Genomic DNA, 25,538 nt, shown 5'->3' on the forward strand with positions numbered 1-25,538 from the left:
AAATCAGAAGAGCCTCTCCAAGGCGACATATGGCAAATTTACTCCCCATACACCTTAACCTTATAAGCAATCTTTCACTAAACTCTTCCCCTGCTGGCTCAGGGGATCAATATAAAATCAAATGTGGTATAGAGATGGACGAACAGGCAAAATGAAGGCCGAGTCCTTCATCTATGCTTTGTTAACTGATATTTAATCAATATAGAAGAGTGCAATAGAAGCACAAAAATATTCAACTAGTAGAATCATCAAGGGAATTGAGTCCATTCTGTGCACAAAGAGGAAATAATTGTAATTTTAAATGTTACTTATATTTTAGCACCAGATACAGTATGATTACCAAACTCTCTTGACGGTTCCACAATCTGAATATCCTTTGGTATGTGAAGGTAGGAAGGTTCTGATAAAATACCACTTTTTAAGAGAAAAAAAGGTTATCTTTGCAAACACAAGAGATTCTGCAGATTCTGGAAGTCGAGACACACACACACAAAAAATGCTGGAGAAACTCAAGTCAGGAAACATCCAAGGAGGGAAGTAAACAGTTGATGATTCAGACTAAGAGCCTTCATCAGAACATACTAAGTCCTGATGAATGGTCTTGGACCGAAACAGACTGTTTATTCCACCCCCTTCCCCCGACAGATGCTGCCCAACTCGCTGAGTTCCTCCAGAATTTTGTGGTTATCTATACAAGTCCACCAAGCTTAACTTTGCTGGGCTATCGCTGGATTACATGTGCCATGTTGGACAAACATGCAACTGTGGACCAATTTCCCAAAATAAGCTTCACTACAATTCTTTTCCCCTTCAAGATTTGTTGATTATATAGAACATTGACACAGGACAATATAGCAGAGTATATCCCCTTTGGCCTATGATGTTGGAGTGTCCTTTTAACCTACTCCAAGATCAATCTGACCCTTCCCTTCCACATAGCCCTCTATTTTTCTTTCATCAATGTGACTACCCAAGAGTCTCTTAAATTTCCCTAAAGTATTTGCCTCTATTACCATTCCTGGCAGTGTGTTCCATGCATTAACCCCTCTGTGTAAAAAGTCTACCTCTGACATCCCTCCCTATTCTTTCCACCAAACAACTTAACATTATGCCCTCTGTATTAGCCATTACCAACATGGCTACAAAAAGGCACTGGCTGTCCATTCTATGCCACTTATCTTTACACAATGCTATCAAGTCACTCTCATCCCTCTTCACTCAAAAAAGCCAGCTTGATCAACCTTTCCTCATAAGACATGTTCTCTTACCCTGGAAGCATGCTGGTAAATCTCCTCCACACCCCCTCCAAAGCTTCCACATCCTTCCTATAATGAGGTGACTAGAATTGAACGCAATACTCTAAATATGGTCTAATAAGAATTTTATAGAGCTGCAACATTATTGCCTGGCTCTCAATTTCCGCACTAATGAAGACAGACCAAATGCTTTCTTGGACACCTTATCAACTTGCACGGCAACTTTGAGTGATCGATGGAAGTGGAACCCAAAATGCCTCTATTCTTCCGAACTGCCCACTCACTAGTCTAATTCCCAGGATTATCCCCATTACCCTTCTTGGACCAATGAATAAGATTTGCCATCCTCCAGTCTTCTGGTTGTTCTACCGTGGCCTCTCACTTCCTGTAGTAACCTGGGGTATATCTCATTGAGCCCAAGGAAGTATTTTTTTTTTTTAGTTCCTAACATATTCTTTCTTAATGTTGACATGTTCCAGCATATTAGCCTATTCTACAGTGACTTTACATTCATCCAAGATCCCTCTCGCTGGTGAATACTGAAGCAAAGTATTTATTAAGCGCCTCTCCTGCCTCGTCTGACTTCAAGCACAATGTTTCCTCTTTTATCCCCAATCTGTTCTACCCTCACTCTTACCATCCTCCTGTTTCTTACAAACATTTAGAGTGCCTTGGAGCTTTCCTTATACCTACTCAAAGGCCTTCTCATCTCCCCTTCTAGCTCTCTTAAGGCCCTTACTGACCTCCTTATAAATCTGAAGAACCTCATCTGATCTTGGCCTCCTAAATCTTAATCATGCTTCCTTCTTCCTCTTGACTAAATGTTCCACTCCTCTTGTTAACCATGATTTCTTCACTCTACCATCCTCTCCCTGCCTCAATGGAACAAGCCTATACAGAATCCTAAGCATCATTATTATTCCTCCCTCTTCAGTACTTTCTCATATGATTTACACCTATACTTGTCCAAAGTTATGCTAAAGGTCAGGAAGTTGGGGTCACTGACTCTGAAATACTCACCCACCTAGAGATCTACCACCTGACTAGGTCCACTGCCTAGTTCTTAGATCCAGTATGGCTTCTCTTCTAGTCAGCCTGTCTGTCCACATATTCTGTCAGGAATCCTTCCTGGACACACCTAGTAAATCCTGCCCCATCTAAAACTCTTGCACTAAGGAGGTGCAAATCAGTATTAGGGAAGTTGATGTCACCCATGAAATCAGCCCAGTTACTATTGCAACTTTCAAAAATCTGCCTATTGATCCGTTCCCTCAGTGTTCCTGTTGCTACTGGAGAGCCTAGAGAATACTCCCAATAGCAATAGGGCAACTGAAAGAAATTTTTTGATATGAATATCCAACAATGCTATCATTGAAATATGTGATAAACAAGCTGACAAAAAGCAAAATCGATAGACCATGCACTTCATCGGTCCATTGACACTACAAGCCCAAGTCTTGTAGTATTCCCAGCGTGATTAGTAGAGAGCCTCTTAGCACATTGCCAAAAAAATCACTTCAATTTGGCATCAACTCCCTACCTTGTTTTGCACTGACATGCGGTGCTGATGCTGGTAGCCTCTGCAACCTATGTTTGCTGATTTGCACAAGCCCTTTGCCAGGTGTCCTTTTTAGAACAGGGGTTGATTTCCCATGTACTGGGCTTTTCTTTACGAGTAAGTAACGACTTTTCATAACCGGGAAGCCACCAATGTTAATCTTCTTCTCAGTCGGTGAGCTAGCAAGAAATAACATTAATATAAATATAAACATAAACACTCTGAAGTGAAATCATGCAGTGTAACTACTAAACATCATCACTTCTTTGGATGCAAGAATAAAGTCAAGCTAAACTAGATATACTCCCAATCCCAATGCAAGATATTTCTGCGCTTGCCTCTCCCAGGATGAGGGAACACCTTGTCAGGCCCTGGGGATTTGTTCACCCAAATTTGCCCCAAGACAGCAAACACTTCCTCCTCTGTATTCTGTGTAGGGTCCATGACCTCACTGCTGCTTTGCCTCACTTCTATAGACTCTGTGTCCGTCTCCTGGCTTAATACAGATGCAAAAAAAAAAAAAAAAAATCAATTAAGATCTCATCCATATCTTTTGGCTCCATGCAAAGATTACCATTCTGATCTTTCAGAGGACCAATTCTGTTCCTCGCAATCCTTTTGTTCTCAACATATCTGTAGGAGCCATTAGAGTTCTGCTCCATCTTGTCCGCTAGAGCAAACATATGCCTTCTTTTAGCCCTCCTGACTTTTTTCTTAAGTATTCTCTTGCACTTCTTTTACTCAAGTACCTCACTTGTTCCTACCTGCCTATACCTGCTATGCATCTCCCTTTTTTTTTAAAACCAAAGCCTGAATACCTCTCAAAACCCTAAACCTTTTATGCTTGGTTTTATCCTGAAAGGTACATTCAAGCATTGTATTCTCAAAATTTCATTTTTGAATGCCTCCCACTTACCAACACACTTTCCCAGAAAACAGCCTGTCCCAATCCATATTTGCCAGATTATTTCAGATACCTTCAAAATTAGCTTTTCTCCAATTCAGTCTCAACCAAAGGACCAGACCTATCCTTTTCCATAATTACCTAGAAACTAATGGCATTATGATTGCTCGATGTAGTGTCCTGCTTCTTAAACTTCTGTCATCTGCTGTGTCTCATCCCTAGTAGGAGATCAAGTATTGCACACTCACTCATTGGGACTTCTATGTACTGAGACCTTTTCCCTGACTAGTAATAACACTCCTCCCCCTTTAATCTCTCCAGCTCCATCAAGTCTAAAACAACAGAACCCCAGAATATTGAACTGCCAGTCCTGCCCCTCCTGCAACCAAGTCTCACCAACGGATACAATATCATAATTCCATGTATTGATCCAAGCCTTAAACTCATCTACCTTTCCTACAACTTGCATTAAAATATACGCAACTCAGAACATTAGACTCACCATGCTCAAGCTTTTGCTTCCTGACATTGTCTGAGGTTTAACATCTGTCCCCACAATCACATTATCAATGGTGCTGGCACTCTCATTCCCTCCCTCTGCAACTCTAGTTTAAACCCCCACCCATGCAGTATTAGCAAACCTTCCCACTAGGATATTAGTCCCCCTCCAGATCAAGTGCAAACAAATGTGCATATGTTGGTGTGCATATTACAAAAAAAAAAATTCGAAGTGCCTTGCAGTTTTTAGGCTGTGTAAAAATTTCCTGCTCAGAACAATGGTTGGTCCGCGCAGTTGTTAAAAAAAAAAATTAGAGGGAAGGTTGCTTCAGGAGTAAACCCCAAGGAAAACTCCAGAGCTGAAGTCCCTAAGGCAGTCCTATGCTGATGCCAAACTGTAACAGTCTCTGCCACTCTTTTGGATTCATCAGCTACGTGTAGAGGTGGGTGCCTGCTACACGAGCAACAGCTTGCTCTGCATATTGTACTGCCCTGGCTTGTGTATCAAGCTGGGATACAAAATCCATTGTCGACCCCTACGGAATATCTGCTTTATAGTGAGACCATACTGACTTCTTTTTGTAGGAAGTCCTTCCTTCCTTCCTTGCGCCCTTAACTCCTGGTGGAGTCATCGGGGCGCCGTCATGACAAACTTTGCACCAATCTGTTCCATCTGTCGCGGTTGTGTACCACAGCCTAGGTCACCGCAAGTGTTTTCCCTGTCCATTCTTTAATGTTGTCCATCCACCTTTTCCTCTGTCTACCTCTCCTTCTTTTCCCCTCCACAGTTCCTTGTAGAATGGTCTTTGCAAGGCCACTGGATCTTGTTACGTGGCCATAGCATCTCAGCTTGTTTCTTCATTGTTGTGAGAAGGTCTTCACGGGGGCCAATGTGGTGCTGTATGGTCTTGCGGACCTGCTCATTTGTGATGTGGTCCAAGTATGAGATGCCCGAGATGTTGCGATAGCATCTCATTTCCAATGCCTGTATCTTCCTCTGTAGCTCTGCTGTGAGGGTCCATGTCTCACATGCGTACAGGAAGATGGAGAATACCAATGCATGCAGAAGTCTGATCTTGTACTTCAAGGTGATGTTGTTGTCACTCCATATTGTCTTGAGTTTGGATAGTGTAGTCATTGTCTGTGCGGTTCTTGCCAGGACTTCTGGTCTTGATCCTTCATGCCCTCAGGTATTTGAACTGTTGCACTCTCAAGTTTCTGACCATGGACTGAGATGTCTGTTGTGATGGCGCCGTTGGCATTTGCTATGAGCTTGGTTTTCTCGGCACTTATTTCCATTCCAAATTTGTGGAGGCTCTGTCAAGATGGCTGACCAGATTGGCCAGTTCGTCCTCTTTTCCTGCAAGTCCATCAATGTCATCAGCAAATCTTAGGTTTGTGATGTTCCTCCCTCCGATGCTGACTGTGCTCACGTGATCTTCAAGTAGGAAGTGCCAACTATGAAATTCATTGCCATCTCTCCCCATTTTCAGTTTTCCCATTTAAAATATTAACATACTGCAGTGAGTCATTGTTATTGGCTGTAGAAAATGTGGAAGATGCTCCACGCATACATATTTTTGAAAAATATATAGCTCAATTAGAAGTCGAAGAAATTCATGCCAAAACACAAATGTTTTGGTGTAGCTACATATTCTGGTGAGTTCTATCACTAAAACTTGAGGAAAACATTCCAAACTCAATGGTAGAACTACAAGATTAATTACTATAATCTGCAGAAAAGAACAATGCGCAGAGAGGTTTTAAGTGTTGGTAGAAAATAGCATTGCCTACAGCATATGGATCAATAACTAGAGGCAATAGATTTAAAATTATGAACAGAAAATTAAGAGAAGCAATGAGGAAAATTGCATTTGGCATCCTCAAGAATCCACTGCCTATAAAAGATGCTAGAATCCAACTTCATAAATATTTTAGAAAGGGAATTTGACAGATAATCAGAGGTGCGGAACATGCAAAGCATTTCTTTTACTGTTGATGTATTAGGTGTATTATGGACAGAAGTCTGCAGAGCCAATCATCACTCAGATTTCTAAGAGCTAGCAGATGCATGATATTCAACACCATGCATTCCAACAGTGACTTGTTGATCTGTCAATTTCCACTCTGTTTTCTATGCATTAACCAATCCTCCATTTAAACTGCCATTAAAGCACCTAAGCACACAAGCTGTAACACACAAAAACCAGGTCCTAGGTCAGGAGTGGACATATAACCAGAATAAAATCTCTAGAACAACGCAAGATACAGAAACAAGAGTTGGTCATTGGGCTCTTTGCACTTACTCCATTATTCTATAGGGTTATGGGTGATCTTTCACCTCATGGCCATTTCTCGGCATTAACTCCATAATATTTAATTTAAAAATTATCATTTTATGGCTTAATTCAATGAACTCTGATTTCAAAAACTTCACCATCCTATGGGCAAAGCAATTTCTTCTCACTTCCATCTTGAATAGCTGACTCCATACTTTTGAGAATATAACTCTGGTTCTAAACAACCCAGCCAGTAAAACATCAGGGTGTCCCTGTTAGAGTGAAGGGCAGGGCTAACAAGATTAGGGAACTGTGTTAATAACAAAGGATCCTGAGGGTCTGGTCAGGGAAAAGGATGCATATGTCAGGTATAAGGAGCTGGGATCAAGCAAATCCCTTGAGTGGAGTAAAGACGGAAATCAGGAGGACAAAAAGAAGATGAGACAGCTTTGCAAACAAGAGAAAAGAGAATCTAAAGAGATACGAGGGCAAGAACAAGAGGGCATGTGGGAGAGAGGTGGTCTTCTTTAAGGTCAGTGTGATTGTCTATGAGTGAAGTGAAGAGAAATCTGAGGATTAAAATAAATACTTCTCATCTGTATTTACTGTGGAGAAAGTCAGGGAAGAGAACAGTGCTGTCTTGAAAAGTAAAATAATAAAAACACAAATAATAAAAGAAATAAATATGTACATTACAAAATAGGAGCACTAGCAATGTTAAAGTGCATAAAGGCGGATAAATCCTTAGAGCCTGACCAAGTGTATCCCAAGACATTGCAGGAAGCCATGGATAAAACTGGAGGGGTTTTAGCAAAAATACTTGTACTATTGTTAGCTACAGGTGATGTACAAGCTGGGGGGTCTTTATTTAAGAAGGGTTGCAAGGAAAACCTAAGGAACAAAAGACTGGTGAGCCTAATACGAGTGGTGGAAAAGTTACTAAGGGTGATTCTGAGTTAAAAGCTCTACTTGCATGTGGATAGGTATGTTACAGGACTATATCTCTCTTACCAAGAATTGATTAAGGAAAGTCAGTATGGCATGTGTGTGTGGAAATTGTGCCTCACAAATTTGATTGAGGTTTTTGAAGAACTGACCAAGATGACTGACGAGGCAAAGCAGTAGACATTACCCATATGGACTTCGGTAAGATCTTTTACAAGATTACGCATGGTAGACTGATTGAAAGGTTAGATCATATGACATTAAGTGTGAGCTAGCCAAATGAACAAATGTTGCTGGTGTCCGGAATAAGAGGTTGGTAGTAGAGGCTTGTGCTTAAGATGTGAATACTGGTGTGCCACTGAGATCCATGCTGGTTTTTGGATGAGAATGCAGACTATGTTTAATAACTTTGCAGGTGACACCAGTGGACAGAAAAGAATATCTCTGATTTCAAAAGGATCTAGACCAGGGATTTCCAACTTGGAACCTACAGTCCCCTTGTTTAATAGTATTGGTCCATGTTGTTTAAAAAATGTTGGGAACCCCTGATCTAGGTCAACTGAAAAAGTGGGTCAAGGAATGAAAGATGGAATTTAGTTGAGATGTGAAAATATTGCACTTAGAACTTTAGAAGTTAGATGAGGAGGAATTTCTCTAGCCAAAGGGTGCTAAACCTGTAGAATTTGTTGCAACAGAAACCATTTAAAGCATCTGTTAGTCTTGCAAGACCATGGATCTGCGCCTGGAAAATCTTCACTCTCCAGGGCACAGGCCTCGGCAAGGTTGTATGGAAGACCAGCAGTTGCCCATGCTGCCAGTCTCCCCCCTCCAGGACACCAATGTTGTACAAGGGAAGGGCATTAGGACCCATACAGCTTGGCACCAGTGTCGTCGCAGAGCAATGTGTGATTAAATGCCTTGCTCAAGGACATAACACGTTCCCTCGGCTGGGGCTCAAACTCACGACCTTCAGGTAGCTAGCCCAATACCTTAACCACTTGGCCACGTGCCCAAAACAGAAACCAAGTCACGTGTATTTAAAGCAGAGAGTGATAGGTTCTTGATTAAAGTATAGAGGGTTAAGGATTACAGGAAACAAGCGCGTGAATGGGTTTGAGAAAAAAAATCAGCCATGACTGAATGGCAGGTCAAATGGCCTAATGCTGTTTGTATATCTTATTATTTTGGGAAGTTAAAATGGGCCAGGCCTTGCACAGTAAATGGCAGGGCCCTGGAGAATGCTGTAGAACAGAGAAACTTAAGAGGCACGCCTGGTTTCATTGGTTAGGGCACCGAGTACAAGAGTTGCCTTGTCACATTACAGCTGTTTAAGAGGTGGTGACACCACATTAGGAGCCTCCTGTGCAGTTATATTCAGTGTAATTTAGGGCAGGTGTGGCTAAGCATGAAGGGACACAGAAAAAATTCATAAAGATTTTCCTCAGACTAGAGGGCTTGAGTTATAAAGGACAGAATCGATAGGCTGGTGCTGCTTTCCCTGAAATATTAGAAGCTGAGGGCTGACTTGTAAAGGTAAATAAATCATGAGGGACATAGATAAACTGAATGATCAGTTTTAAACTATTGGGCATAGATTTAAGAGAGGGGAAAGATACAAGAGTTACTTTTCCTTCTACAGAAATTGTTAAATATTTCTTATGTGTCACAACTCCACTCTTGTCTTCTTTCCCTATCAATGTCTTAGCTACACACCCCCAACCTCACCCACATTTACTGAACTGTGAAAACTTCAAATCTACTTCTTTCCTTATCAATATCTTAGCCACACACCCTCCCCCTGCATTTACTGAACTGAAAACTTGCAAATCCTTAGGTTTACAACAGGAATTCTGCAGATGCTGGAAATTCAAGCAACACACATCAAAGTTGCTGGTGAACGCAGCAGGCCAGGCAGCATCTCTAGGAAGAGGTACAGTCGACGTTTCAGGCCGAGACCCTTCGTCAGGACTAACTGAAGGAAGAGTTAGTAAGAGATTTGAAAGTTGGAGGGGGAGGGGGAGATCAAAATTGATAGGAGAAGACAGGAGAGGGAGGGATGGAGCCAAGAGCTGGACAGGTGATTGGCAAAAGAGATACAAGAGGATCATGGGACAGGAGGTCTGGGAAGAAAGATGGGGGGGGAACGCAGAGGATGGGCAAGGGGTATATTCAGAGGTAAGTAAACCTAAATCCATAGGTTTACTTACTCTTCCCTTGTACTACCTTGACGTACTGATGGGATGAAATTATCTGTATGGATGGCATGCAAAACAAAGGTTTTCACTGAACCCTGGGATATGTGACACTAAAATACCAATATACTGGTATTCTTAGCAAGGCTTTTCTTTGAATCTAATAACATTTCAATTGTCTTGATCAGCATGTTTCCTGCTGTTTTTCTTTTCTCTCCTTTAAGGGATATCAATGTGTAAAACTTGGATTAATACTTTAAATTAACTAATAGTCTACTGTCACATCTTTTCATGTGGTTTCATTTACCATAATATACCCAAAAAAACTGTGCCTCATAAAATTTTGAAGCTTGCTTCATTCAAATAAATAGATCAATTAAAGTATATATGTATATTGAATAAATTAATAATAGTGCAAAAAACAGAAATAATGTATTTTTAAAATAAGTGAAGTAGTGTTCATGGGTTCAATGTCCATTTAGGAATTGTATGGCAAAGGGGAAGAAGCTGTTCCTGAATCGCTGAGTGTGTGCTTTCAGGCTTCTGAATCTCCTTCCTGAAGGTAACAATGACAAGAGGGCATTCCCTGGATGATGGAGGACCTTGATAATGGACGTTGCCTTTCTGAAGCACTGCACCTTGAAGATGTCATGGGTACTGCGGAGGCTAGTACCCAAGATAGAAATGACTAATTTTGTCCTTTGTAGCTTCTTTCGGTCCTGTGTAGTAGCATCCACGACCCCCCCCCCCGTAACAAACAGTGATGCAGCCTGTCAGAATGCTCTCTATAGAAGCCTGAGTGTTTTAGTTGACAAACCGTATCTCTTCAAACTCGTAATGAAATATAGCCACTGACTTGCCTTCTTTATAGCTGCATCGATATGTTGGGACCAGGTTAGATCCTCAGAGATATTGACACCCAGGAACCTGAAATTGCTCATTCTGTTCACTTCCAATCCCTCTATGAGAACTGGTTCGCGTTTCTGCATTTTACCCTTCGTGAAGTCCACAATCAGCTCTTTCCTCTTACATTGAGTGCAAGGTTGTTGCTGTGACACCACTCAACTAGCTGATATATCTTGCTCCTGTACACCCTCTCATTTCCATCTGAAATTCTACCAACAATGATTGCATCATCAGCAAATTCATAGATGGTATTTGAGCTATGCCTAGTCACACAGTCATGTGTAAATAGAGAGTAGAACAGTGGGCTACGCACACACACCCCTGAGGTGCACCAGTGTTGAGCGTCAACGAGGAGGAAGTATTATCACCACTCCACACAAATTGTGATCTTCCGGTTTGGAAGTCGAGGATCCAATGCAGGGGGAGGCCCAGAGGACCAGATTCTGTAACTTATCAATCAGGGTGATAGGAATGATGGTGCTAAATGCTGAGCTATAGTCAACGAACAGCATTGTGACGTAAATGCTTGTATTATCCAGATGAATGTAATGCCATGTGAAGAGCCACTGAGACTGCATCTAGCACAGACCTATTGTAGCAATAGGCAAATTGCAGTAGGTCCAGGTCCTTGCTGAGGCAGGAGTTCATCCTAGCCAGACCAACCTCTCAAAGCATTTCACCACCGTAGATGTGAGTGCTACTGAGCAAGTCATTTCAGCAGCTGACACTATTCTTCTTAGGCACTGGTATAATTGTTGCCTTTTTGAAATAGGTGAAGTAGTTCTCACTTCCGACTGTAGCAGTAAGAGGTTGAAAAGTATCCTTGAATTCTCCCACCAGTTGGTTGGTACTTTTTCAGAGCCTTACCAGGTACTCCATCGGGGCCTGCTGCCTTGCGAGGATTGACCCTCCTTGAAGACAGCCTAACATCGACCTCTGAGACAATCACTGGATCAGCAGGTGCAGCCGGGATCTTCACAGCTGCAATTATATTCTCCTTTTCAAAGCGGGCATAGAAGGCATTGAGCCCACCTGATAGTGAAGCATCGCTGCCATTCATTCTATTGGGTTTTGCTTTGTAGGAAGTAATGTCTTGCAAACCTGTCAGAGTTATCATGCATCCAACGTCGCCTCCAACCTTGCTCAGAATTGTCTCCTCGCCCTTGAAATAGCCCTCTGCAAGTCATAACTTGTACAGACCTGGATCACCAGACTTAAATGCCACAAATCTCGTCAGGTGATGTACCTCCTGGTACATCCACAGCTTTTGGTTTGGGCACATACAGCAAGTTTTCGTAGGCACACACTCATCTACACAGGCTTTAATGGTATCAATAACAACTGTGGCATACTCATCCAGATTCAAAGATGAATCCCTGAATACAGGCCAGTCCACTGATTGAAAGCAGTCCTGTAAGCATTCCTGTGCTCCCCTTGGCCATACCTTCTTGGTCCTCACTTCTGGTGCTACAGTCTTCAATCTCTGCCTCTACTTAGGGAGTAGAAGTACAGCCAGGTAACTAGACTTCCCAAAGTGAGGGTGTAGAATAGCACAGTAAACATTCTTAGTGGTGGCATAACAGTGGTCCAGTGTGCTGTTTCTTCCAGTACTACAAGTGATTTGTTGTTGATAATTATTTAGTCATTTTTCAGGCTGGCCTAGTTAAAAATCCCCAAAAATGATGAAGATGTCAGAGTATGCTGTTTCATGCATGTTGATCCCATTGCTCACATCATCTAAAGCCTGTTTGACATTGACCTGAGGTGGAACGTACACTGCTACCAACATGATCACGGAAATCTCCTACGGCAGGTCAAATGAATGACATTTATTTAGAGATATTCCAGGTCTGGTAATCAGGATTATATTTGTGCACGAAGGGGAGTTGACCATGAGGCATACACCTCCACCTCTGCTTTTCAGAGACTTGACAGTCCTATCCTGATGGTGTACTGTACAGTGAACCTGTCAATCTGAATCGTTGTGTCCGGTACAGAAGGAGTTAACCAGGATCCCATGAAACAAAGGACGCAGGCGGTCCTAATGTCCCTCTGATACAGCACTCTAGTTCAGAGATCTTCAATTCCAGTAAGGTAAGTTGGTCTTGGGAGTCTAAAACTCCACTTCCTTAAACAGACTTGTATCCCTGACCTACAGCCACATTTCCTACATTGAATGTGGGAAGTACAGCCACAGTTGGCATTGTTTTCATCGGTTTTAAGCAGTGACAGTTTATTCAACTGCATTAAGACATCTTTATTATCTGTACAGATCTTGGAAGCAGTTGTGATTCTCAGGTGTATCAGGCTAAAACCAGAATATTTAATCATATCTGAGCTCTGCTGCTTGAGATCGCCATTTCATAAGGCGTCAAGTTCAACTGACTGGCCTAATTCACTGGCAATTTTTGAGAAATAAAATACAAATATCATCAATCGAAGGCCTACGTCCAAACTGCAGATGTTTCTGTGCAGCTAATCATCTGTACTTGTGACAGCCAGACTACAACTTCTGGAGCAGTACCAGCTTTTGCACTGAAAATGGCAAGCCTACCTCCAGAATTGGTCGACATTTACTTCAGCCTTACCACTTGTCAAAACTGCTCTAAGACTTTGAATATCTGTGAGTCACTTCGGCATTCAGAAGCATTGGAAAATTTTCTGAAGCTTTGAAAATTATATTAATTTAAGTATATCTAATCATTTGTTTCAAAAACTTAAATTGCCTGAAACATTCCCATCTGTTTCAAAATGGGTGAGTTTGTGAAACATGAACCACACATAAAAAATGCCGGTGAATGCAGCAGGCCAGGCAGCATCTATAGGAAGAGGTACAGTCCACGTTTTGGGCCGAGACCCTTCGTCAGGACTAACTGAAAGAAGAGCTAGTAAGAGATTTGAAAGTGGGAGGGGGAGGGGGAGATCCAAAATGATGGGAGAAGACAGGAGGGGGAGGGATGGAGCTAAGAGCTGGAAAGTTGATAGGCAAAAGGGATATGAGAGGATCATGGGACAGGAGGCCTAGGGAGAAAGAAAGAGGGAGGGGGGGGAAGCCCAGAGGATGGGCAAGGAGTATAGTGAGAGGGACAGAGGGAGAAAAAGGAGAGAGAGAAAGAAAAAAACTAATAATAATATTAATAAATAAATAACAGATGTGGTACGAAGGGGAGGTGGGGCAGTTTTAGGAAGCTAAGCAAATGCTGAAAGGAGTTTTTCCATCAGCACATAGTTAGAAATGATAGGACCTTGGATTTTTCCTGAAGCTTAAGACCTGAAAATTCTCATGGGTGAGTGCCAGACTGTCAAGGTACCTTTGTCACGTTAGCAAGTTATGTACTACTCCTGTAGAAACTTCTCTCAATAGAAAATTCTGTAGCAGCAGAATGGTTAGTGTTTCAATAATTCATTACTATCCTCTGATGGTAATAACCTACATTTCTATCTAAAGGCAACTAGCATTGTAAACTTTTTTTAAAGTTTACATGTGGCATCACTGGAAAGGCCAGCATTAAACAGGCATTCACTATTTGTTTTTAATAAGATTGAGGTAAAGCCCCATTTTAAATTCCCGCAATCTTTATGTGGAAGACATCATCACATTGCAAGCCAAGTTTAAGCTGAGTTATTTTGAAGCTGCAATGATACATTTCCTGGCCAGATGTGCATTTGACTTGAAGTTGAGTCAGTGGTAAAGAAGGCAATTGCAATGTTAGCATTCACCTCGAGAGGATTAGTATATAAAAGGATGTAATGCTGAGGTTTTAAAAGGCATTGGTTGGACTGCACAGAATACTGTGAGCAGTTTTGGACCTCTTATCAGAGAAAGGGTGTACTGGCATTGGGGGGGGTCCAGAAAAGGTTCATGAGAATAATCCTGGGAATGAAAGGGTTAACATATGAAGAGCATTTGATGGCTCTGGGCCTGTACACAATGGAGCTTAGAAGAATGAAACCTATCAAATGCAGTATGGCCTAAATAAAGTGAATGTGAAGAGGATGTTTCCTATTGTGGGTGAGTCTAGGACCAGAGACTACAGCCTCAAAATTAAAGGGTGTCCCTTTACAACAGGGATGAGGAGGAATCTCTTTAAGCAGAAGCCAGTGAATCATAGCAATTCACTGCAACAGATGGCTGTGAAGGCCAAGCCATTGGGTATATTTAAAGTGCAAGCTGATAGATTTTTGATTAGTGCAGGAGGGAGATTGTGGTTGACGGGATAATAAATCAGGCTTGTTGGAATGGAATGGCAAAGCAGACTCAATGGGTCAAATAGCCCAATTCTGTTCCTGTCTTATGGTCTTATTGTGATCTTGCACCTCACCATTTACCTGCACTGCATTTTTTTTCCAGTAGCTTTTACACTTTATTTTACTTTAGTCAAGCTCATTGTACTGTGTAATGATTTGATCTGTATGAACAGCAAGTCGAGCTTTTCACTGTATCTAGGCGCATGTGATAATAATAAACCAACACCAATAAAGTTATAATCAATTAACCTGTAATGACCAAAGGTGAAGTGTTCCGGAAACCTATGAGATCAAAAGAAAGCTATTCATCCCAAACTGCAGATTAAATATCTCCACTTTAAAGCCTAATTATTGCCCAGTTATTGAAATTTGCCCTTTAATAGACCGCTTATAACTTGGAGTACGTAATACTTTTTACAGAAGCTATTCTAGAAGTTATCATATTATAATCAAAGTTTCCTAGATATCCTCCACTGCAAATGAGCTATAGTACTTGGCTTGGTTCAGCTTCTGTAGCTGACTTCCAGTAAAGCCAGCTGCCTTGCTGGGCCAGGAACTTATTAATCAAGAAAGTTATCATGTATAGTGACTCCTATGTCCTTGCCTTTTATGTTATTGCCATCCTGGCTCACATTTGTCAAACAGCATCTTAGAATTAAGAAACAGTACACGTGCAATTATATTACTGTGATAACTCTGTAGGAAAGAATTCCAGCTACTGGAAAAGATATGGAGGACCAAATTTATCATAAGACTGCAGAGATGTGCAAAAGCCATAGTGTAATGATAATGGAGAACTTCAATCATCCAAACATGAACCAGGATAGCTTCTGGAAAAAGTATTAGGTATCTGCAGTTCGGGGTACAGAAGAAACGGGGTAGGGAAATTATAGCCAGAGTTCCATAATGGCTAAAAAAAAACCTAGGAACATTATCTTTATGAGTGGTTTTACTGTTGAGAATAAACTCATCTACTGTCTCACAAATTTCATGGGGTAAGAAACACAAATGTTATGTTGCCCCAGCTAACTAACACAGAACCAGAATACTCACAGCACACACAAACCCTGAAAAAATACAGATCTGGCAGAGGATTTTTTATTCTGATCTTCAAAATGGAAAAGCAAACAGATCCAGATCTTATCACCCACAAGGAGATAAAGTCCCTTCTGCATGACCTCAATGCAAATCATAAATGATGGATCATCATAAAAGAAAGATTTACAAAGTGCACAGGGAAAGCCAATGCCAACAGCATTCTATATGTACCACAATGTTTGGAACAATCTTACTTGGCCAGAGGAAAAAAAAAATCAGATTTTATTGGGACACTTCTGAACAACTGACATACAGTTGAAGTCAGAAGTTTACATACACCTTAGCCAAATATATTTAAGCTCAGTTTTTCACAATTCCTGACACTTAATCCTAGAAAACATTCCCTGTCTTAGGTCAGTTAGGATCACTACTTTATTTTAAGAATGTGAAATGTCAGAATAGTAGTAGAGAGAATGATTTATTTCAGCTTTTATTTCTTTCATCATTTTCCCAGTGGGTCAGAAGTTTACATACACTTTGTTAGCATTTGGTAGCATTGCATCAAACGTTTTGGGTAGTCTTCCACAAGCTTCTCACAGTAAGTTGCTGGAATTTTGTTCCATTCCTCCAGACAGAACTGGTGTAATGGAGTCAGGTTTGTAGGCCTCCTTGCTCGCACACACTTTTACAGTTCTGCCCACAAATTTTCTATCAGATTGAGGTCAGGGCTTTGTGATGCCACTCCAATACCTTGACTTTGTTGTCCTCAAGTAACTTTGCCACAACTCTGGAGGTATGCTTGGGGTCATTGTCCATTTGGAAGGCCCTTTCGCGACCAGCTTTAACTTCCTGGCTGATGTCTTGAAATGTTGCTTCAATATATCCACATCATTTTCCTTCCTCATGATGCCATCTATTTTGTGAAGTGCACCAGTCCCTCCTGCAACAAAGCACCCCCACAACATGATGCTGCCACCCCCATGCTTCATGGTTGGGATGGTGTTCTTCAGCTTGCAAGCCTCACCCTTTTTCCTCCAAACATAACGATGGTTATTATGGCCAAACAGTTCAATTTTTGTTTCATCAGACCAGAGGACATTTCTCCAAAAAGTAAGATCTTTGTCCCCATGTGCACTTGCAAACTGTAGTCTGGCTTTTTTTATAGCGGTTTTGGAGCAGTGGCTTCTTCCTTGCTGAGCAGCCTTTTAGGTTATGTCGATATAGGACTCGTTTTACTGCGGATATAGATACTTGTCTACCTGTTTCCTCCAGCATCTTCACAAGGTCCTTTGCTGTTGTTCTGGGATTGATTTGCACTTTTCACACCAAAGTACGTTCATCTCTAGGAAACAGAATGCTTCTCCTTCCTGAGCAGTATGACGGCTGCGTGGTCCCACTGTATTTATACTTGCGTACTATTGTTTGTACAGATGAACGTGGTACCTTCAGGTGTTTGGAAATTGCTCCCAAGGATGTACCAGACTTGACATCATTTTCTGACCTCAATCCGATAGAAAATTTGTGGGCAGAACTGAAAAAATATGTGCGAGCAAGAAGGCCTACAAACCTGACTCCGTTACACCGGTTCTGTCTGGAGGAATGGAACAAAATTCCAGCAACTTACTGTGAGAAGCTTGTGGAAGGCAACCCAAAAACGTCTGATCCAAGTTAAACAATTTAAAGGCAATACTACCAAATGCTAACAAAGTGTATGTAAACTTCTGACCCACTGGGAAAGCGATGAAAGAAATAAAAGCTGAAATAAATCATTCTGTCTACTATTACTCTGACATTTCACATTCTTAAAATAAAGTAGTGATCCTAACTGATCTAAGACAGGGAATGTTTTCTAGGATTAAATGTCAGGAATTGTGAAAAACTGAGTTTAAATGTATTTGGCTAAGGTGTATGTAAACTTCTGACTTCAACTGTATGTTGCTTATGATCTTTTCTACTAGCATCCACATTACCATCGCAAATAAATTTACTGAAGACTACTAGACTAACTGCTGCCTAATCCATCTCATTATCTTCAATTTCCTGGCCTCAAAATAAAAATGGAGTTGGAAATTTAACTACAAAATAATGACAAAGATCTGAAGGCTCATTCAGAAAAAAAACCTTGTAATCTGACAATCTCCAACCAACAGCATTTGGACTCTGCTCCTTCTGTGAGGTCTACATAATCAGTACTTTAGCTTCTCCAAAAGAAAACACCAGGCCAAATTTTAAAAGAATGATCACAAAAACCCAGCAAATGCTGGGTATTTTTGGACTGGAAACTCCATCATAGATCAAAGGAAAAAATAATTAAAAATAAATCAGTCCACAGGAACCTGAACCTGATAGCAAAGGGCCAAGAAAACTCATGACCCAAAGAATATCAGTTTTGGTCAAGGGTGACCTGCAGGTTAGCGGAGGAAAGGAGGAATTTAAACCTCCTCTGGTAGGATGCATCTCCACCCCACCACCCATTTCCCTCAGCAGAGACCTCAAATCACAAATGCCATGTGTGCAAAACCCTACAAATCCAAATTTATTGGTGGGATAAACAAATCAATAACAGGCTTCTTTGCCAAATAGACGTTCTTAGCATGAGAGCACAAATCATACACAATAGGTTCCAATCCGCAGCCCATTTCATCTGCTTGCCTCACAACAGATACTGAAATAGACATTCTATTTTGAGTTCCATTAAAACAAGAGATTTCTAGGTAGATGATGGAAACAATCTAAGATATTCTCAAATTGTTTCCCAAAAAATCATGGGGATCTCCAGCCCATGAGGGTTTTAAATGAAGAATCATTTGGGAAGGTACTGAGAATTTCAAGACCCAATTTCAGGAACAATGCATCCCTTCCCAAACATCAGCCCCATCATGCAGCTTCTCCCTTGTATGTGGCACCCTCTGCTGGCCCCAAAATGGCTTCACTGGTCATCTCAGAATCACACATAAATAGACAGGAAAGAAAGTCATCTTTAGCTCCAAGGGACAGCCTGAAAAGAGGAAGTTACTGTGAGGCCTTCTTGATGTATTTACATGTACTAAGTAAATGGAAGCAGTACACAAGTGGTTTGGAGCCAACTTTATTTGGTGTTGCTCCTTGGAAATTTTGTAATTCCAAATGTTATATAAAAATAATCCCAAAAACAGCATTATTTCTAAAATTAGAAATTATAAACAATTTTAGTGCAATATGAGGAACCTCATGCACCACAGAAGTAGCATAGCTTTACGTAACAGACTACCAAAAATCAGCTAGACATTAATAACATATCCATGTTATGTGAAACTTTGTGAAGGTTAAATCTGACTTAAATTTTTACAAAATGAAGTCCATATTATATCATCACCATGTCTGCTGGAGGGATGGTCAAAAACATCCTTAAGGCCTCATGATCATGGGCGTTTCTAATATCTTGAATGATCTTGGATTTGTATTTTAACCCTCTGATTACCAGCCCCATACCAGTTTTCAACATCCAACCACAATAGATAATAAATGACAGTTCAACTCACAGTAAGCAAATATTGGGAGGAAAAATCCATCCATATCATCCAGACTGAAAGTTAAAACCATGGCATTGTTTTTTGGTCTAATAAACATTTTGGCTTCATTAAGAGTACTTTCTGTAAACATTAACTTACGTAAAAGCAGTTCAGACATTATAATTGGTTCATAAGAAGGCAAGTTAACGAACAAAGTACAACGTATTTTCTAAGTAAATGTATTTATTAAAAACAAAACCGTTTTCTTCCCAATTCATCTATTAAGCTAATATTACAAATTCCCAAAGAATTGGATAATTTAAATTCATTTAAAAATAAATTGTTTTGGGGTAAAAACAATTTGAAAGGAACTATTTGAATAACAATGCAAAGTAAAAATTAAGTGTTTCGAAAATAAATATTAGCTAATTTGAGTTAAACATCTCTAAATCAAGAGGTTTAGACTAATCTGTTTCAGTTTAAAAATTATATTGTAATGAAACTGTACATGCAGAACACCCTCTGAAATACACCCTGGACCACAAAAAATTGCAGAAACACTAGAAGATAATAGTTGAGATGCCATAATTGCTGGCTAAATTAAAGCTCTTGAAAATTATTTTTGGCAAAGTACATTTTCCTTATTTCCAACCAAACATTTCTCTCACCTATTGCAATTAATTACACAGCTATTTCAAAGAATAACTGTAATAACTTGCAACTACATCATACTTCTAAAGCAATAAAATGTTTCAAGTTATTTCACTTTATGGCTCCTCTCCAACTCCAAATATTTCAGCAGTGAAGTAGCGTTATGCTTACCTCTTTCCTCCATTTCTCCTGATAATCTTTGTTGTGCTTTTCATTTTGTAATGTGTAGATGCAGATTCATTCAACACCTTTTTTGAGACATCAATAGCAAGCTCAGCTTTTTTCAGGGATACAGTTCTTGTCTGATGGTTTGAAGGTCTAGTCTTACAAGAGTCCTGTGACTTCCACTGATAAAGTGATTTTGAAGGGGAGACAGCTTCTACTGCTTTCCAACGGTACTTGTTTGACAAGCCACCTATTTTCTGACAGCTTGCGGTCTTTTTATGTTTTCCTGCAGATCTAACTCCTGCATCTAGACCGAGTGCTGTACTACTGCTTCCCGCGATGCATTTTACAGTACTTTTAACCAACCTTGGTGAAACAGACTTTCGTGTCAACTCAGTGGAGCTCATGGACTGGTTTAACTGAGCAGTGCTAGAAACCCAAACATACTTCGCTTTCCTACTCTTACCCATACGGTTACAGAGAGGCATACTGGCCCTTTGTTTCTTATGTACTCGAGGTGACAAAGGGGATTTTGATTTTAAAGAGCTACCAATCACATTCATTGTTTGAACCTGAGAAGCACAGGGAGAGGCTGTTTCAATGACTCTGTTCAGAGTCTCATTGTGGCACCTATGTAATGAAGGATCTAGATTCAGATCTGATCCTTTCTGCCATGTATATTTAGATTTTTTAATTGGGGAAGTACTAAACGGCACTTGGTCTACAGAACTTGAAGCATTCTGAACTTTTCCTGACTTTATAGAGTCATTTTTGTTGTGCTCAGCAATTTTATTCATCACAGCAGGTCTGTGCAACTTTTCTATTGGTACTTCAAGGTCTGTGCAAACACCACTATTTGACTCCATGACTTGTGGGAATTTACCCTCTTCCTGAGCAGTCTCACGAGCAATGCGATCAATCTTACCCTTCAGATAGGTTTTCTGAAGTGTATACTTTGATGTCTCAAATGTTGCAACAGTACCTGTCTCCATATGTGGGGTTTTAGTAGAACAATGCGCCAACATACTGCAACAATCATAAGAAGCACTCCCCTTGATATTTCCTGATGCTTCAAGTGGCTTTTTCTTGTCTATGTTCTGGGACTTCCTTTCCTCTTCTTGCTTTGATGCACTTTTCACAGTAGACCCATTGCAAGAGGTTAACTTTGTGCCATCCATTACATTCATTTTCCTGCTCATTTTCACCTTATCCAGCTTTGCCTTCAGTCCCAACAGCTTATCGTTCTTCATTGCAAGCTGAGAATTCAGGTCCAACAAAGACTGTGCTCGGGGATTTGCTTGAACTTCTCTGTCTGACTTGACAACCAAGTTGCCACCTCCAGACACAGTCGTTTTCACCATGCATTTTCCAACAGTATTCCGCTCACGTACTCCAGCAGGCATTATCTGGCCTCCAGGGACATTAAATGCCTCACCACTTGTATCAACAGGCTTCTTATTTACCAGAGAGTATTTTGTTCGCCACGAGCTACTGGATTCTGACCCATGATGTCCTGGCACTTTTTGTGGGCAAACAGATGTGAATTTAGTGTTGCTTTTTGCCCATGGTCCTTGCCCGTGCGAACTACAAGATGCTGGAACTGCAGGAACATCTCCATGAACATTCTTATGGTTCGTTATAAGAGCTGCAGGAGTTGAAAAGAAAAAGAAACAATTAACTCAAATGACTGCACCAGAACTTGTATCATAATAGAGGACTATGCCAGAATTGAAATTATTACATTTTCAACTGTCTCAGCTTACTGCACAATATGCTAAGTTGTTACACCGCTGTATTCCCATTATTGGGTTACCAATTGAGTTTCAGAACATGGATATTTTCCCAACATTGCAAGAATGATAAGAGCATCTATTTCACAATAAATCTTACACTCCAATGGTGAGATATGCAGGATAAATGAAATATACATGCAATATGCCAAGTTCCTCCCTGCCACCAACCCCAGATAGATAGATATAAATATAAATATACATACAAACACCCACACACACACACCAGGAACCTGAATTTTGTCCAAGTCCTAAAGTAAGGCTTGGACTCAGTACCCCCATTCAAAAACAACTGTACAAAATGAGTTCCTATCTATCTAGCTAACAGCTGTATGAAGGGACAAAGAACCCTTCAGTAGTTTGACTCAAAGATATCACTACATTATTGAGGTTAAGCCATACTACAGAGATAATACAAGTTTACACTTCATTCAAGTGTTGAAGATGATGTTTCGCAGGTGCCAAATATGACTGAGATCCTATCTTTGAAAGATACACCCCAAAGCATTTTTCAAAGCAAACCCAGGGTAGTTTCAGCAAACATTTGCCTCTCAGCCAGTTCCACCAAAAAGAGCATCAAGTCATTTCTATCTTCGTCATTTACAGGCAAGAACTTTCCACTAAATGCTCTAAGCTGTTCTTGGAAATCAAGGGATTTATAACATTGATTAAAAGTTGCCTACACTGACTACAAGAGAGATGCCAGTTGATTGAATGATAGCAAATGTGGTATCTTTATTCAAGGGTAGCAAAGATTTCAAAATTGTTATAGGCCTGTGTGTCAAGTAATGAAAAGGAAGAGGGACAGGATTAATCAACAATTAGAAAGGCAGAGATTTATCAAAACTATTTAATAAAACTTTGCTAGTGGGAGATGCAGTATGACCAATATTGTTGAAGGGGTAACGAATGTATTAATGAGGACAAAGTGGCTGATTTCACCAACATGGATGTCAGTAAAACATTTTACAAGGTCTGACCTGGGGCATTTGTCCTTAAAGGACAAAGATTGTGGAATCCAAGAAAACTTAGAAAAATTGATCCAAAATTGGCCTGGTAATAGGAGGCATAGGATGATGGCCATCAGTTGTTTCAGTGTTTGGAAACCTGTGCCAAGTGTAAAACAGTGATCATTACTGGGGCCCTTACTATCTAAGTACACATGAATGATTAGGATATTAATGTAGCAGGTGTCATTAATAAGTTTACAGATTGTTGTTGATAGTGAGGGGTAATTGTACACTTTGGGACAATATCATTGAGTTAGTAAAATGGAAGAGCAATGGCAAATGTGATTTAATCTTGTTATATAATGGGGTAATGCAATTTAGGAGGACTAATAAGCAAAGGACATATGTAAGGAATGGCAGGACCCTCAAGAGTAAGGAGGCACAGATGAGCCTTGGTGTACAATTCCAGTGATTCCGGAAGGTGGCAACAACAGTGAAGAACTTTGAAATAGGTGATAAATATTTATCATAAGTATATCAAAACATAGTATCAACAGGTTAACCATGACTCAGGATTCAGTTGTAAGTGAGAAGTTTCTGGGTTTAATTCTTACCATGGAGATTTGAGGTCCAGGCTGACTCTCCAGTGATATAACAAATGCACTGAACAGGCAGAGTTAACAGGTAGGATATTTCCCTTCACAAGCCAAGGCTCAGAATGTAGGTTTTGATATAAGCTCACAGAGGTTGGTCCACCTCTGGAATGCAGTTCTGGCCATTGTTAAAAGGCCATGCGTTCACTGGAACAGATGTTGAGAAGAATCACCAGGTTATTGCTTGAAAAAAGCATTTCACTTTTGTATAAAGTCTGGATAGGCTGCAATGTTTTAGCATTTTTAAAAATTTCAGTAGATAGGCTTTGTTCTGTTTGGAAAAATGGAAGGTAGGGGCAGCGGCAGATTGGGGGCGGGGTACTTGGTCCAAGTAGGCAGTTATATGGAGAATGGTTAGGGTGATTAGTTTTTTTTTTAAAAAAAACTTCTTTTTAGTTGTAAAATTATATAAAACCAACAGCCACAGCTTTAAGGTAAGGAGTAAGAGAATGAGAGAATACAAGGAGAATTTTTATTACTTGGATTGTGACTACTATTCGGAACATTCTGCTTGAAAGGATAACGATAAAAGTGAATGCCTCCATCACATTCATTAATAATAATCCACAATCGGTAATAATAACTGGATCAACTGATCTTTAGTAGAAAAATATTGACCAGGATGAAATAACTTAAATCAGCATCTCTGCCATGGTGTGAAACTGAAGTCAGCCTGGACTTAAAACCAAAAATTCCTCACTCAGAGATGAAAACCAGTCGCGGATAACACATTGATACGATGTTTTGACACACATATGATAAATACATTTACCATCTAATGCAAAAACAGTCTGTGGGCCTGTGAAACTGACAATTAGCCCACGGTCATACCCGCTTTTCTTACAATAAACACGTCGTAAACGCAGCGATTATTAGCGTCATCAAGATGGTCTTCGCAAACATCCCATCCACAAACTCCAGGTCTGGAGGCGGAAGCAAATAGCACTCACCAGACAGGAGTCGGATTTGCCTCTCTAACACCGCCCGCTCCTCCATAGTCCTAGCTACTCACGACGACGCCCACGACACCTTCTTACGTACGGCCTAACTGACATCCCCAAGACGTCATGACGTAATTCGCCGATGGGTGACCCCCGCATGATTGACACCCTCGTAAACCAGTCCAGGGTGGCAGACGCTCGGGCGCTTGATCACCAATTACATTTGGAATTTGACATCAAGGTGGGCGGAACAAATCCATTTCTCGTGAAATATAGCTTTGCAGCTAGCAAGTGAGTGATGTGGATGAGCAGTCATTGTGGGTGTAAAATTGTCAACAGTGGTCCAGTGATTCGGTCCTTAATCTGTAAAGGGGCATTAGCTCTAAAAGTTCCCTAGAGCAGTCGAATAGTACTTTGGCTCTCTTTTCATGCCAAGGACAGGTCCTGCTTTCCACCAGTCATTGCTTAGCAACGGTGTCCACGCTCAATTTCCTATGTTTGGCCCATACCCCGCTGAGCCCCGCCATCCATGTATTCATCCAAGTGATTTTTTAAAAATAATACTATGGTACTAGCTTCGACCATTTCTTGCAGCTCGTTTCATATACTCAACAACCTCTGTATGAAAATATTGCCCCTCGTGGCCTTTTAAATCCTTTCCCTCTCACCCCAAGTCTATGCCTATTTTAAGCATTTCTATAATGTCGCCCTTCATTGTCCTACCTTCCAAGGAAGAAAGACCAAGTTTGGCCACACTCTCCCAATACCCTCTTAACATGGAAACAAATATTTTTCTGCAATTTTCACGTTTGACTGCATCTTTCCTATAAAAGGGTCACCAAAACTAAACAAAATACTTCAATGAGTAGCCTCAGCAGTGTCTTATAAAACTGCAGCACAATGCCCAGCTTCTGTATTTAATGCCCCTACTGATGAAGGCCAATGTGATTGACATTTCAGGCAAAGACCTTCATCAGAACTGAGACAAAGTATCTCCTTTCACAACATGAGAATCTATTAGATGAGGTAATTAATTTGCTTATTAGTCTTTATCTCAGTATGTTTCCTTAATT

General features: G+C 40.6%; 1 protein-coding gene across 5 annotated transcripts in view; it reads right to left on the reverse strand.

The window, feature by feature from the left end:
* The window catches only part of zc3h3 (zinc finger CCCH-type containing 3), a 292,758-nt gene extending 268,188 nt beyond the window's left edge, over positions 1-24,570 (reverse strand). For all 5 annotated transcript variants that reach the window (XR_011886238.1, XM_072259794.1, XM_072259780.1 and 2 more), the window contains exons 1-3: positions 24,475-24,570; positions 20,138-21,776; positions 2,797-2,993 (exon numbers count right to left, since the gene is read on the reverse strand). Coding sequence is in view for 4 of the 5 variants with exons in the window: in XM_072259794.1 (XP_072115895.1) it covers positions 2,797-2,993; positions 20,138-21,776; positions 24,475-24,520 (1,882 nt within the window). In the remaining variant the exon portion in view is untranslated. The remainder of the gene's footprint in view (positions 1-2,796; positions 2,994-20,137; positions 21,777-24,474) is intronic.
* Positions 24,571-25,538: the final 968 nt, after the last annotated feature.

The sequence above is a fragment of the Mobula birostris genome, chromosome 1 (genome assembly GCF_030028105.1).
Source record: "Mobula birostris isolate sMobBir1 chromosome 1, sMobBir1.hap1, whole genome shotgun sequence".
Lineage (NCBI taxonomy): Eukaryota > Metazoa > Chordata > Chondrichthyes > Myliobatiformes > Myliobatidae > Mobula > Mobula birostris.